The sequence below is a fragment of the Phacochoerus africanus genome, chromosome 8, assembly GCF_016906955.1.
Source record: "Phacochoerus africanus isolate WHEZ1 chromosome 8, ROS_Pafr_v1, whole genome shotgun sequence".
NCBI classification, from domain to species: domain Eukaryota; kingdom Metazoa; phylum Chordata; class Mammalia; order Artiodactyla; family Suidae; genus Phacochoerus; species Phacochoerus africanus.
In genome coordinates, this window is record NC_062551.1 from 28,623,061 (window position 1) to 28,636,098 (window position 13,038).

At 52.3% G+C, this 13,038-nt stretch overlaps 2 protein-coding genes across 6 annotated transcripts in view; one reads left to right on the forward strand and one right to left on the reverse strand.

Moving 5' to 3' along the window:
* Window positions 1-6,442, forward strand: part of NFATC3 (nuclear factor of activated T cells 3) — a 138,649-nt gene extending 132,207 nt beyond the window's left edge. The window contains exon 11 of one of the 3 annotated variants that reach the window (XM_047791566.1): window positions 3,573-3,689. Coding sequence is in view for 2 of the 3 variants with exons in the window: in XM_047791565.1 (XP_047647521.1) it covers window positions 3,573-3,694 (122 nt within the window). In the remaining variant the exon portion in view is untranslated. Of the gene's footprint in view, window positions 1-3,572 lie in introns of all 3 variants that reach the window. The other 2 variants (XM_047791565.1, XM_047791567.1) reach the window with 2 other exon arrangements.
* Window positions 6,308-13,024, reverse strand: ESRP2 (epithelial splicing regulatory protein 2). Of its 3 annotated transcripts, none has more exons than XM_047791569.1 (15): window positions 12,696-13,024; window positions 12,482-12,610; window positions 10,884-10,997; window positions 10,654-10,768; window positions 10,221-10,319; window positions 9,944-9,998; window positions 9,764-9,871; window positions 9,556-9,688; window positions 9,436-9,478; window positions 8,972-9,273; window positions 8,646-8,858; window positions 8,355-8,553; window positions 8,019-8,205; window positions 7,535-7,700; window positions 6,308-7,447 (listed from the first exon to the last, which is right to left on the reverse strand). In XM_047791569.1, exons 1-15 carry the CDS (start codon window positions 12,891-12,893, stop codon window positions 7,358-7,360), a joined length of 2,151 nt encoding a protein of 716 aa, XP_047647525.1. In that variant the 5' UTR covers window positions 12,894-13,024; the 3' UTR covers window positions 6,308-7,357. The 3 variants fall into 3 exon arrangements, with proteins under 3 accessions (XP_047647525.1, XP_047647526.1, XP_047647524.1); XM_047791570.1 differs by having other exon boundaries at window positions 8,019-8,121; window positions 9,764-9,874; XM_047791568.1 differs by having other exon boundaries at window positions 9,764-9,874.
* Window positions 13,025-13,038: the final 14 nt, after the last annotated feature.

The window sequence follows — 13,038 nt, forward strand, 5'->3', positions numbered from 1 at the left end:
ACTAAACTATATGGAGTTCCCATTGTGGCTCAGCAGTAACAAACCTGACTAGTATCCATGAGGATTCAGGTTCTATCCCTGGCTTCACTCAGTGGGCTAATGATCCGGCATTGCCGTGAGCTGTGCTTTAAGTCACAGACTAGGCTCGGATCCCGTGTTGCTGTGGCTTTGGTGTGGACCAGTGGCTACAGCTCTCTTTCGACTCCTAGCCTGGGAACTTCCACATGATGCAGGTACAGCCCTTAAAAAAAAAAAACTAAACTATAAGAAATATTAGATGGTAAAACTATACTATAAGAAATATTAGATGGTAAAACCTGAAGATTTTTTAATCTCCTTTGCTCTATGATCACTTCAGATGCTACTAATAGAATTGTTTTTATCTTGGTCTAATTTTGTTTATAACAGCTGTGTGGAGATAGAATTCATTGCTATAACATTCATCTTTGAAAATGTACCATTCGGAGTTCCTTTCGTGGCGCAGTGGTTAACGAATCCGACTAGGAACCATGAGGTTGCGGGTTCGATCCCTGGCCTTGCTCAGTGGGTTAGGGATTCAGCGTTGCTGTGAGCTGTGGTGTAGGTTGCAGATGCGGTTCAGATCCCCCATTGCTGTGGCTCTGGCGTAGGCTGGTGGCTACAGCTCCAATTCGACCCCTAGCCTGGGAACCTCCATATGCCGCGGGAGTGGCCCTAGAAAAGGCAAAAAGACAAAAAAAAAAAAGAAAATATACCATTCAGTGGGTTTTAGTATATTCATAAAGTTGTGCACCCATCACTAGTATCTAATTTGAGAACATTTTCATTACTTTTGAGACCCCATACCCTTTAGCAGTCACTCCTCTTTCCTTCCTTCCTATAACTCTTGGTAATCACCTGTTTATTTTCTGTCCGTGTGGATTGGCTTCTTATGGCCATTATATACAAATAGAATCAAATAATATAGACCTTTTGTGTTTGGCTTCTTCCACTTAGCATAATGTTTTCAAGGTTCATCCATGTTACAGCATGTATTTGAACTTTATTCTTTTTTATGGCTGAATAATATTTCATTGTGTGGAATAGACCACATTTAGTTTATCTATTCATCACTTGGTAGACATTTGGGAGCTATTGTGAATAATGCTGGTATGAAAATTAGAGTGTAAGGTTTTGTTATTTTGGTGGTTTTTTTGGTCTTTTGTCTTTTTAGGGCCGCATCCTCAGCATATGGAGGTTCCCAGGCTAGGGGTCAAAACCAGAGCTGAAGCCACTGGCCTACATCACAGCCACTGCAATGTGGGATCTGAGCCGAGTCTGCAACCTACACCACAGCTCATGGCAACGCTGGATCCTTAACCCACTGAGTGGGGCCAGGGATCCAACCGAATCCTCATGGATGCTAGTCGGGTTCGATGACCACTGAGCCATGACAGGAACTCCTAGAGTGCAAGTTTTTATGTGGGGTATATGGTTTCAGTTTTCTTGAGTATATGACTAGGAGTGGAATTAGTATAGAATCATTATTTATTTATTTTGGTTTTTAGGGCTGAACCTGCTTATGGACGTTCCCAGGGTAGATAGGTAGAACCTGCATCCTCATGGATACTAGTTGGATTTGTTTCCCACTGAGCCACAATGGGAACTTCTTTAGTTGATAAAGCAAAGAATTTTCATTTCAAAGCAGAGAGTTCTTGGAGTTCCTGCTGAGGCGCAACAGTATTGTCAGCGTCTTGGGAGTGATGGGACTCCGGTTTGATCCCCTGCCCGGTACAGTGGGTTGGGGATCTGGCATTGCCAAGGCTGCAACTTGGATCAGATCCCTGGCCCAGGAGCTCCATATGCTGCAGGGCGGCCAAACAAAACAAAAGCAAAGAGTTCTCATGGTGAGGGAACTAAAAGGGTCTCATTTGGGGATGTTCCCTTCTATATTGGTTCCTTAAGATCAAAAATCTTTGCACTGGACCTCACAGAAGACTGCTTCCTGAGGTGCTTGGCACATTAGAAAAACCAACAAAACCCAGAGCCTTTTCTGAGAGGATCAGAAACAATACAATGGAGTTCCCGTCGTGGCGCAGTGGTTAACGATCTGACTAGGAACCATGAGTTTGCAGGTTCGATCCGTGCCCTTGCTCAGTGGGTTAATGATCTGGCGTTGCCGTGAGCTGTGGTGTAGGTCACAGACGCGGCTCGGATCCCAAGTTGCTGTGGCTCTAGTGTAGGCTGGCAGCTACAGCTCCGATTCGACCCCTAGCCTGGGAACCTCCATATGCCTTGGGAGCGGCCCAAGGAATGGCAAAAAGACAAAAAAAAAGAAAAAAAGAAAAAAAAAGAAACAATACAAATGCCCCAACATAATGAAGGATGTTTGTATTAATAACATAGAGTAACAAAATAAAAGAACCACCAAATCTCAATGGTTTACTCTCACCAAAGCATTTATTTTAATTCATTTTATTTACAAGGTGCATTGCAGGAATCAGGGAAAACTCTCCTAAAGGGATGACACACATTAAGGAAAAGTTAGATTAAAGGTGAACACATTTCGAAAATATCCTATCCATGAGGACGCAGGTTCAATCCCTGGCCTTGCTCACTGGGTTAAGGATCTGGCATTGTCATGAGCTGTGGTGTCAGTCGCAGACATGGCTCGGATCTGGCATTGCTGTGACTGTGGCATAGGCCAGCGGCTACAACTCAGATTGGACCCCTAGCCTGGAAACCTCCATATGCTGCGGGAATGGCTCTAAAAAGACAGGAAAAAAACCCCAAAAACCGGAGTTCCCGGCGTGGCGCAGTGGTTAACGAATCCGACTAGGAACCATGAGGTTGCGGGTTCGGTCCCTGCCCTTGCTCAGTGGGTTAACGATCCAGCGTTGCCGTGAGCTGTGGTGTAGGTCGCAGACGCGGCTCGGATCCTGCGTTGCTGTGGCTCTGGCGTAGGCCGGTGGCTACAGCTCCGATTCGACCCCTAGCCTGGGAACCTCCATATGCCACGGGAGCGGCCCAAAGAAATAGCAAAAAGACAAAAAAAAAAAAAAAACCCAAAAACCCTATCCTGCTCTTCCCTTTAGAGTGAGGGAAGAATGTTTTGGAGTTCCCATTGTGGCTCCCTAGGTTAAGAACCCAACATAGTATCCGTGAGAATATGAGTTCAATCCCTGGCCTTGCTCAGTGGGTTAAGTATCCAGCATGCTGCAAACTTCGATGTAGGTCAAAGATGTGACTCAGATCTGACTTTGCTGTGTCTGTGGTGCAGGCCGGTAGCTGTAGCTCCGATTCAACCCCTGGCCTGGGAACTTCCATATGCTGCAAGTGCGGCCATAAAATAAGAAAAAAAAGAATGTTTCCCATTTTGTCAGCCATTCCCCTTCCCAATCAAAATTGAACTGAAAGGGAAAGAAAGGGCATTCTGGAACAACTTCTGGAATGATGTTTCCATTCAGTTGAAGAGTAGGCCTCAAGTCCTGCCCTTACCTTTACAGAAAGCCACTGAAAGGTGGAAAATGTCTTTGAAGTAGGGCTTGGAATTGAGCATCATATGGTCAGTCACACAGAGGTTACTAATCACTTTCCTCTTTCTTATTTTTCAGTGAACGAGATAATTGGGAGAGACATGTCCCAGATTTCAGTTTCCCAAGGAACAGGGGCGAGCAGGCAGGCTCCCCTCCCAGGTCCTGATTCCCTGGATTTAGGAAGATCCGATGGGCTCTGACAGTGCTTCCTGCAGCCTCATGTCTACCACCGTGTGCTTCTCAGCATGTTTCTCTCCTTGGACCTTGGGTTTCCAACTCTGTGACCTTCACGATGGAGCCAGGAGTTGGGATCACCGTATGTGGGGAAAGCAGCATTCCTCCAACTCAGGCCTTGGGTAGATTTTGTAAAAGAGCAGGAGCAGCACAGGCTGTTAGAGCTTTGGGGAAATGAGCTTTGCTTTTTATATTTAAATAGGATACTTTTATATGATGGGTGCTTTGAGTGTGAATGCAGCAGGCTCTCCATTTCAGAGGTGCTGCTTTTGCAGGTGACCTGGTTGCTTAGCTAGGATTGGTGATTTGTACTGCGTAATGGTCATTTGAAGGACTCTTTAGCTTTGATGATATTTTTAAAGTAGAAACTTTTGATAAAACCTTCTGGAGGTGAACATGAAAGAAAAAAATTCTCCCAAGCCCACACCTATGCCTCAGAAACTCAGCATGTATCCTGAAGCCTTTCATAGATTCATAGGAAGTAAAGCCAAATGTAGCTCATACCTCTTTATAAAAGTAAACTGTTAGATAAAATGAGAAGAGACCATTCCAATCATAGGTATTGGAATAGAAACATTCCAGAGCATAGCCTTTTTGTAACTTTCTAGGTAATCTTCCTGCAATCTCTCCATACTGTCTCCAAGTTGAAATTGCTTTTTCCCTCAGGGCCTTGGGTAAGATAACTATGAGTAAGGCAACTTGGAAAGGTGGGTTTTTTTTAGCTTGGTAGCTTTAATTTCCTGCCATCCTACAAACAGGTAGGCTGTGGAGTACTGTTCCATTTTGTGTCCTCTGCTCCCAGACCTTTCCCAAGTGGGAGCATCAGCATTTGGCTGCCACAATCTTATGATGGTTTAGGCAGTTTTGCTGGTTCTAGCTTATCTCTAGAGGCCAGGCTGTGTCAGAAGCTAAGCACAAATGAGCTATGCTTCAATACAGGAGCAGAGAATATGCAGGACTCCAGATAGGAAGCTTTTAAGATTCACACCGGCATAGAAGACTTTTCCTTCCGTTTACAGCCTAAAATGGTTCTGGCCTACCCTGTCCCATCTGCATGGCCTGAAAAACAGCCTTTTTCCAAAAGGCCTTGAGGCAGATTTAGAAATTATATAGCATCATAAACCTGAACCTCCATACCAAAGATGCCCTGGTGCTGCTGCTGGTGAGACTGGTGCCCAAGGAAGGGCCAGCAAGAATCTCCAGCCTGCTGTCTACCAAAGGAGCTGCCCAATTTGGGTGCTCTTTTCAAACCCTGCCCTCAGACCTCCCCTTAATAGAATTAGCTTCTCGTTCCAAGGCTTTGGGCCTGTTTCAGAGCCCCTGAAGTTTGCAGTATGTTTTCACATAAAATGTTCTACTTTTATTCAGGAAGCAAATTTTTTGAGTGCCTATATGAGACAGTGTGCTGAGCTGGTCAAAGTCTTGATGCTGTTATTGCAGGGGATTGTGGGTCCTAGATGCCAGTACTCTGCTGAGGCCAGTGGAGGGCGTCAGCTCATTGCCCACCACCTCTGATTAGCCAGTTAGCAGCTGTTGACCCAGGAAGAGGAAGTATGGTCTTTAAAAATATATAAACAGGATGTTTTAGATTTTCCCCTAAAACTAGTTAGGAAAAATTGCCTATCCAGATCACTCAGTCCCTCTTGGAGCCCGGTGTTTTCATATTTTCTTTGGAAGTGAGTTTTGTGTCATGGAGTGTGAATAGTGAGATTTGCTTTGGGGCCTGTGGTTGGGAGCCCAGAGCTTCCTTTGGAGGGGTTGTGGGGGACTAGCCCCTGAGATGAAGTTCCAGAGAGTTGGCCAGACTTCACCTCCACCCTCTTGCCCCTGGTGTAGCTGCCTCACATGGGGTTCTTGCAAGAGCTCCCCTTGCAAGACCCTTTGGGGGTTGCTCTGCTGCCCTCAAGAATAAAAGCCTCTATGATCCAGAGTTGCTATGCACCAAATTTTGATGCCTTTTAAATACCTTGATGCCTGTAGCACTAGAAATGCTTTCCTATTTAAAATAAAAGTTAAATTTTAAAATAGAGCTTTGTATACTATGTAAGCAGTTTTGTATCAGCTTTATAAAAGCTTTGGTGTAAGAGTCAGTATTTTTTGGCTTTGTAGATAAGAGATTTTAATTTTTGTGCAACATTGTGGTGTTAAAGCACACATCCATTGGACTCTGCAAATTGATTTCTAGTAGCAGCACTGAGCAACTGGGCATGTGCTAGCACCTACCCCTTCCCCCTCCAACCCATGCTAGATCTTGGGTTGAGAAATGGGATGAGAAGCCTTTTGCTTAATGGCAATGCAAGAGAAACATGGCTGGAAGCAGCTTTTAAAGGAACAGATATCTTTGGGTTTGCTCATGGTGCTGATGCCCAGGGTGCAACCCATCCCTGCCCAGGGCTGGCCACTATCACCAGAGCTTCGCTTGGCCTGGCTGTGAAGCCCTGTTTTTTGAATCTCAGAAGAGATGGTCATCTGTAAGGCTCAGATGGGCTCAAGTTGAAACCTTGTATTTTATAAAACGGGCAATGTTCAGTTAAGGAACTGGTTCTCAGTTATGTTTACGGCACTTGAGATTGTTGTTTTCTTGTACATTTTGTATCTTAAAACCTTTTATAGGAGTACAGTGCTCCTTACACAAATGCAAAGGGAAGAAGAGCCAGCAATTCAGGCTCCTCAGTTACAGTGCTGAAATAATAAATGGTGATAGGTCAACAGTCTCCTTGAAATCTGCCTGAGTTTTCCTGTTTGGGGCTGGTGCCCCTCAGTCTGAGCCAAAGTGAAGGGCACTTTGGCTTTTAAAAAGTCCACTTGGTTAGGAACCTTTGTTTATTTTATGGAGAAGAGGGTAGAGTTCCAAATTCCTTCTGAAGCTTCAGTTCTGCACCCTTGAATGGGCGCAAAGGACATTCCAAGGTGTCTGCTGAGTTCAGGATGACTGGCCTGCCCAAGGTGTGCATGAAAATTGGGCAGAAAGTCCCTTTTAAAAGTCAAGCCTGAGTTTTTCTGTGAGGGCCTCTTGCCCCCTAGTGTCCTCTGAGGATACGGCAGTACAGTCCATCCAAACAGGCTGTGATTTTCCCATCTGATATTCCTGTGCAAACATCCTTAGGTGGGACCACCCCTGACACAGTGTGGCCACTGAGGTCCAAGTATCCTGGGGGCTGAGGCCAGCGCTCTCTGCCTCCCTGACCCCCACCAGAAGGGGAAGGTAGAACGTTGGGATCTTTACTCAGAAGCTCCCTGGAATCATATGTTGAAGGCACCAGTGCTCACGTTTTTAAAAGCAAGCCTGCTGTGGATCTTAGCCCTACAAAATCTGTAGGTATGGGCCATGGCTAGAATAGACCAAAGGCTCTTCGAGTGCTACTTAAGAGGCCCAGATCAGACCACTGGGGGCAGGGTAATGCCATTTCACCCCCAGCCCTGCATGCAGGGTCCAGCCATCATCTTTGGGGTGAACAGGCAGAGCAGTAGGTGGGGGATGGAGCCGAGGCTTGAACTCCTCTGGGTACCTTCTGAGAATTTTGACAAGCCAGAGAGAAGCCACTGGGTTGAGGGTTCTGGTTCTCTGGATGCAGGAGAGACCTATTAGCTGAGGACATCAGCCAGCTCTTACCTCCTGGCTCCCTCACCTATAAACACACCCATTCTTTGGGAGCCTGTAGCATAGCGCGAGATGGGTCACCAACAGGCATCAGACTGGTGTAGTCATCGGGAGCTAGCTGTAGAAGTGACAAGAGATTTAGGTCAGGGAGCTGCTCCAGGCTGAGCCAGGCTCCCAAGCCACCCCCTCCCCCGCCACACCTCACCTGGTAGGCCTGGAAGACGCTGAGCAGATCCTTCATGCCAGCTGTGTATGGGACACCCTGCATACGGACCAGGGCTCCTGGCTGGGACAACACTGAAGTGGGAGCAGAGGCCAGGGCAGCAGGGGGTGTGGTGAGGTAGCCCACAGTGGTTGGGGAGACTGGGGGGCTAGGGTGGGAGAGGAGAGGTTCAGTAGTGCAGTGCCACCGAGGGCCCTAGACCAAGACCTCCCTGCCTATTCCCTCGCCCCTGCCTTGTACTTGGTTCATTGCCTCCTCCCTAAAAGCTCTGCCTCTACAGAGTCCTCTCTGTTCTCATTTGTAGGTGGCATCAGGTAGCCCACACCTGTCACTCCCTTGTTGTCTCAGAGTCGGGTCAAAGTTCCAGCAGACCTTGAGTTATCTGGCCCAGGAAGGGATCGCAACCCTCCCCCAAACTAGGACAAAGAAGTAAGACTAGGAAGTTCTCTTAGCAGCAGCAGGGTACCTGGGGTAGTAAGCTGTGTAGTTCATGTAGAGTTGAGTGGCTGGCCCTGGGTAGTAGGCAACTGGGGTGGGGGTGGCGGGCACCCTGGCAGCCGAGAGCAGCGCTGAAGAGGGATACAGAGCTGCTGTCTCAGTGGGAATGAGTGTTGGGGTGGCCTGGAAGGTGGCGTAGGCAGGCGGTGAGAGGCCTAGAGGCAGAAGTAGAGAGCACATCTGCAGGGAGCCCAGCACTGCCCTGGGTGAGGCAGCCAGAAAGGAGTCCCCAGTGTAGAAAGTGAGGGTTATAACTGCCCAGCCCCCACGTGCCTCCTCCTCCCCCAGCCCCTGGGATGCTCACAGGGCAGCTTGCAGGGTGGAGGCGACATGCCACTGCGGCCCAACGTGCCCCCCATCAGAACACGGCTCATCTCCTCCGTGGAGCAGGGCACCACCTCCACGTAGCGTTCCTTCATTGCTTTCTTATGGCAACGCTGAGCAGCAGCAAGGGCCCGCTCTGCTGATGTCATCTGGATGAAGGCATCACCCGAAGGCCGGCCCTGTGCACGCCATCTTATAAGCAGTCCGTCCTGTGCAAGGATGCCTCACTCCCAACCACATGTGCCCTCCCCACCCCTGACAGTAGCTTTACCTGCTGGTTGAGTACCATGTGCACACCATGGGGCCGAATGTCAGCCGCTGCCTCCCCCAGAAAGCTCAGGATGTCTTCGATGGTGGCTGTGTAGGGCAGGCCTCGAAGGCGTACACAGTCTCTCCCAGTCCCAGCTGCCAGCGGGAAGGGGATGGGCAGCAGTGGAGCAGTCAGTGTGGGAAGGAGTGGGCTGGAGGCGTAGCGGTTCAGGACCTAGTAAGGAAGGCAGCAACAGGCCCGTTAGGCCAAGGAGGGCAGGGCTAAGGAGGGGCAACAAGGGGCACCCTGGAGAAGCACGGGGGTAAAGGGAGCCCTGGGTGGCTCACCTGCTGCACCTCGGCTGCAGTGCTCCGGAAGAGTTCAATGTATCGCTTACCCAGCATGCCTTTATGCCTGCGTAGTGCAGCCTGTGCCAGCTCCTCACAGGCAAAGAGTGCAAAGGCATCACCAGTGGGTCGGCCGTCAGGGTGGCGCACAAAAAGCAGCCCATCGGCACCCCCAGTCACTGGGCACTCTGGCCCCAGGAAGCCTAGCACGTCTGCTGGCCCAGCCGAGAAGGGCAGTCCCCGCAGCCGCAGGATCACTTGGTCTTCCCGTGACAGGAAACGAGCCACCTCTAGTGATGTGCCTTGGTGGGGTGGGAGTGGGAGTCACCTACTGACTTCATTTGTGCCCTTCCAAATACCCACCCACACCTGGTACATGGGGGAGCAGAAAGGCGAGGGGCACTGGGGAAGCAGGACATGGATCAAGATCTGGGGGAGCCAGGCGCTCTTGGGAGCATACTCACCCCCTGCAATCTTTACAAACTCCTCTCCTGTTGCTTTATATACCTGTCAAACAGCCCGTGGGTTTCATTCCTGCCTGGCCTTGACTCTGCCCTGCTCCGCTCCCAAGCCCAGAGCCCCACCTCGATATAGCGGACACCCATGTGGTGCTTGTGTCTCTGCAGCGCTAGGTCCCGCTGCTCGCTGTCCACAAAGCGGATGAGAGCCTCACCGTTTCTGCGGCCCTGAGCGTTGAGGCATAGGGCTACACCACCCCTGCGGAGCCAGTGCTGCGTTAGTGCCTCCTGGGTAGGCCTGCCCTCCTGGGCCCACCCATCCTGTGGTACCCACCTGGCAATATTGAGCCCTTTGAAGAATCTGGCCACATCCTGGTCTGATGACTGCCAGGGCAGCCCACGGGCTCGAACCACAGTCTCACTGTCCACCACATCGGCCTTGCTACTGTGGAGGCAGGGCACAGTCAGAGCTGTCCAGCTCTTGTCACCCCCCCCACCCTGCCCCCACACTCACCAAGGCCCTGTCTCATATTTCTGCTTTACCACTTCGGGCTTCGAAAACAATTGACCTGAGAGGAGATGGCATGGGGGTCAGTAGGGTCTGGTGGAGGGGGGTCTCCCCACCAAGCTCTGCAAAAAGAGGACAGTTGATGGGGATGAGGAGGTGACAAAGGGGCTTTCACTTTGTGGTCTCTCAGGGAAGCTAACAAAAGGGGAGGGGAACTTTGAGGCAGTAATAGGCAGGCATTCACCCAGCCCTGAGAAGTGAAAGGTGGTGAAGGGAACCTTACCACTGGGCCCTTCAAGCAGATGGAGGATGACAGCTACCATTGTCTTCACCTCCCACACCCCAAAATCGTCCTCTGTGGCATCTGTCTCCAGCCCCAAGTCTATGAGCAGAGAAATAACAATGAGGAAATCCCAGCATGAGAGGGCAACCAGCATGTCCCACCGAGGTTCAAGTCCCCTGCAGAGAAACATGCAGACTTCCAGCAAGCATACTTGCCTTGGCCCAGATCATATATGCCCTATGGGTCCCCAGCCCAGACATAAGTAGATATATGCTCACATTCCAAACGCGCCCCAGCACAAAGAGATGTGCACTGAGGGGCTCAGCTGGTATTGTAGATGTGCATGTGTCCACAGAACCCACCAGCACGCACATATTCAGACACATTCAGCCTGCAGCCACCCTCTACCCTAACCCTGCTGAATCACAAATACCCTGTGCCATGGTGGCCACGGTGAGGTCCCTCGCAGGGCGGGTGCTCGGGTGCTGCATGTGGAACTCTCTGCGGAGGTCGTAGAAGGAGAAGAAGGTGTCGGGGAGCACCAGGTTCTGGGGGCACACGGGAATGGGGATGAAAGGGGGGAACTGAGCGGCCCTGCCCACATCCGTGACAGTGGGGATCCTGGGAACCCTACTCCCTGTTGTGCCCTCCTTGTTGGCATACCTTCCTGGAGGCCTCAGGGTGCAGGACCTGTCGTAGCAGCTGCTGTCCATCAGTGCAGAGCATGTAGGGGCCCCCGCCCAGCAGAGCCACATCCCCTCTCACCAGCTGTGAGAACTGGGAATAAGGAAGAGAGCGAGACAGACTCACAGCTAGGCGGGCACGGGGAGGGAGGGCGCAGGCTTGCAAAGCTGGTTCAGCCAGATGTTCAGCCCTACCCTGCCTGGGGAGGAGGTGGCCACGCCTGTTGGGCTGGCTCTGTGTCCTCCTCCTCCCCCAGTCACTGTCACCTTCTCCAGGCCAAATGGGGGCAGTCACATATCACCTGAGCCCCCATCACATACACTCCAGGAGTCTGGAGTGGGGCCAGAGTAAACACCTGGTGGAGTGGGACAGCAGGTGGGAAGGGGCGGGGTAAAGCAGGTTAAACATGTCCCTGACCAGGCACCACCCTCAGACAGGTGGGGGCGGCCCAGTCCTGCCCCAGGCACAGCCTGCTCATGGTCAACGGCAGCCCCGCCCCTAGGTTTGACCAGTCGAGGGGCAGAGAAACTCCAAGGACAGAGCGAGACACCTGGACTCTAGGGGTAGCATGAGCTTTGACCCAGACCCTATCGACCGTGCTGCACTGAGCTGTTTGCTCACAAAGGGGGCGGGAAGCTGCCCAGCCCCTCCCCCATCCTCTATCCCTGCTGGAGAACAAGTATAAGCACTAACCACAGGCCCAAGAACCTCCCCCAGCCCCAACTTTACAAGCTAAGGCTCAACAGAGCAAGGCGACCCAGCACTAAGTGGGGTCTAGCTTGGGAGTCCTTCTGGAGCCAACTCAGGTTCAACATCTTAATCCTGTTTCCTCTTCAGGAACCACCAAAGTTGTTGGAAGATTAAAGAATTTGTGTAAAGCACTTTCACTCAAGAGTCAGGCACAGGGTGAGCTCAGTAGTGAAGATAAAAAAAAACAGCAATGGGAGCCGCCTCCCATTTAAGCCAGAGCCGGGAGGCACCCCAGGCCTTTGCACTCAAGACGCAGGTAACCTCCAGGCGGGGTCCGGACAGCGCCCACGCCTGGCCAGCCGGCCGGGACAGGCCTGGACGAGCAGCTTACACCTAGCGGCGTCTGCCTCTGAGGCAGACACCGCCCTACACCCCCGCTCCAGCGTCTCCCAGGCGGGTGGGTGGGTCACAAGGACGCAAGCGGCAGGGACCGTGACCTATGGCCAAGTCTGGGCCCCTCGGCCCTTTCAGCTTCCGGCCGCTGGGCTGGGAGACCCGGCCAGGCAGGTTCCCAGAGGCGCCTCAGTTTAGCTCCCCAGCAGGCCGGGGACTCTGGGAGGGGTCTCACACCCTCCATCTCCACCCCCTCAGTAGGAGTGGATCGCTGTAAAGACGCCCCCACCCCCACCCCCGCCCCCAGGAATGGCCCGCACACGCGGACACACGCACACGCGGGAGTCGCTGAAAGTTTCAAACAACAGGAACCCGTCCTACCGCCCCGGCCAGTTGGTTGTGGCGCGCCAGGCCTCGCCTCCTGCCGCCTCTCCCGCCGAGAAATGTCCCTGCGGCCCGGCGGTGCCTCCATTCACCCCAGCCCCGCCGCTCACCTGCTGCAGCACCTTGTCCAGCGGCTCGGCCCGCGCCAGGCTGTCGGCGCTCAGGCCGCTCGCCTCGCGGCACTGCGGGCTCAGTGCGGCCACCTCGGCGCGAACCAGTGATTTATGTAATGTCCCCACCTGAGAGCGAGGAAAACCTATTAGCAACTGCGTCCCTCGGATCCTGAAGCTCCCTGGAGAACTCACCGTCCCCTTTCCACCCTACCTGGCGGCTCCGCGGCTCCACCACTTGCCAGACTAAGAGGATTAAGTCGGTCTCATCAGAGCCCAGGTCTGGCCCCAGCGCACCGGCCGTAGCCCCGAACAGTACGACTAGGGGTCCAGGCCCGGGTCGGGGGTCGGCAGCGGAGTCTGCTGTGGGGTTCGGGCCTGGGGGCGGTGGCTGGGGTGGCGGCGGAGTCATGGCCGCAGAGGAAGGGGGCGCTCGGCCAGACACACGCGGACCGACGAAGCTCACGCACGCACCGACAGACGGCAGACGCGGATCGGCTTGGGCGGGACACGGTGTGTTGGGGGCGGCACCTGCGGCCTGGCTGGCGCAGTGGGCG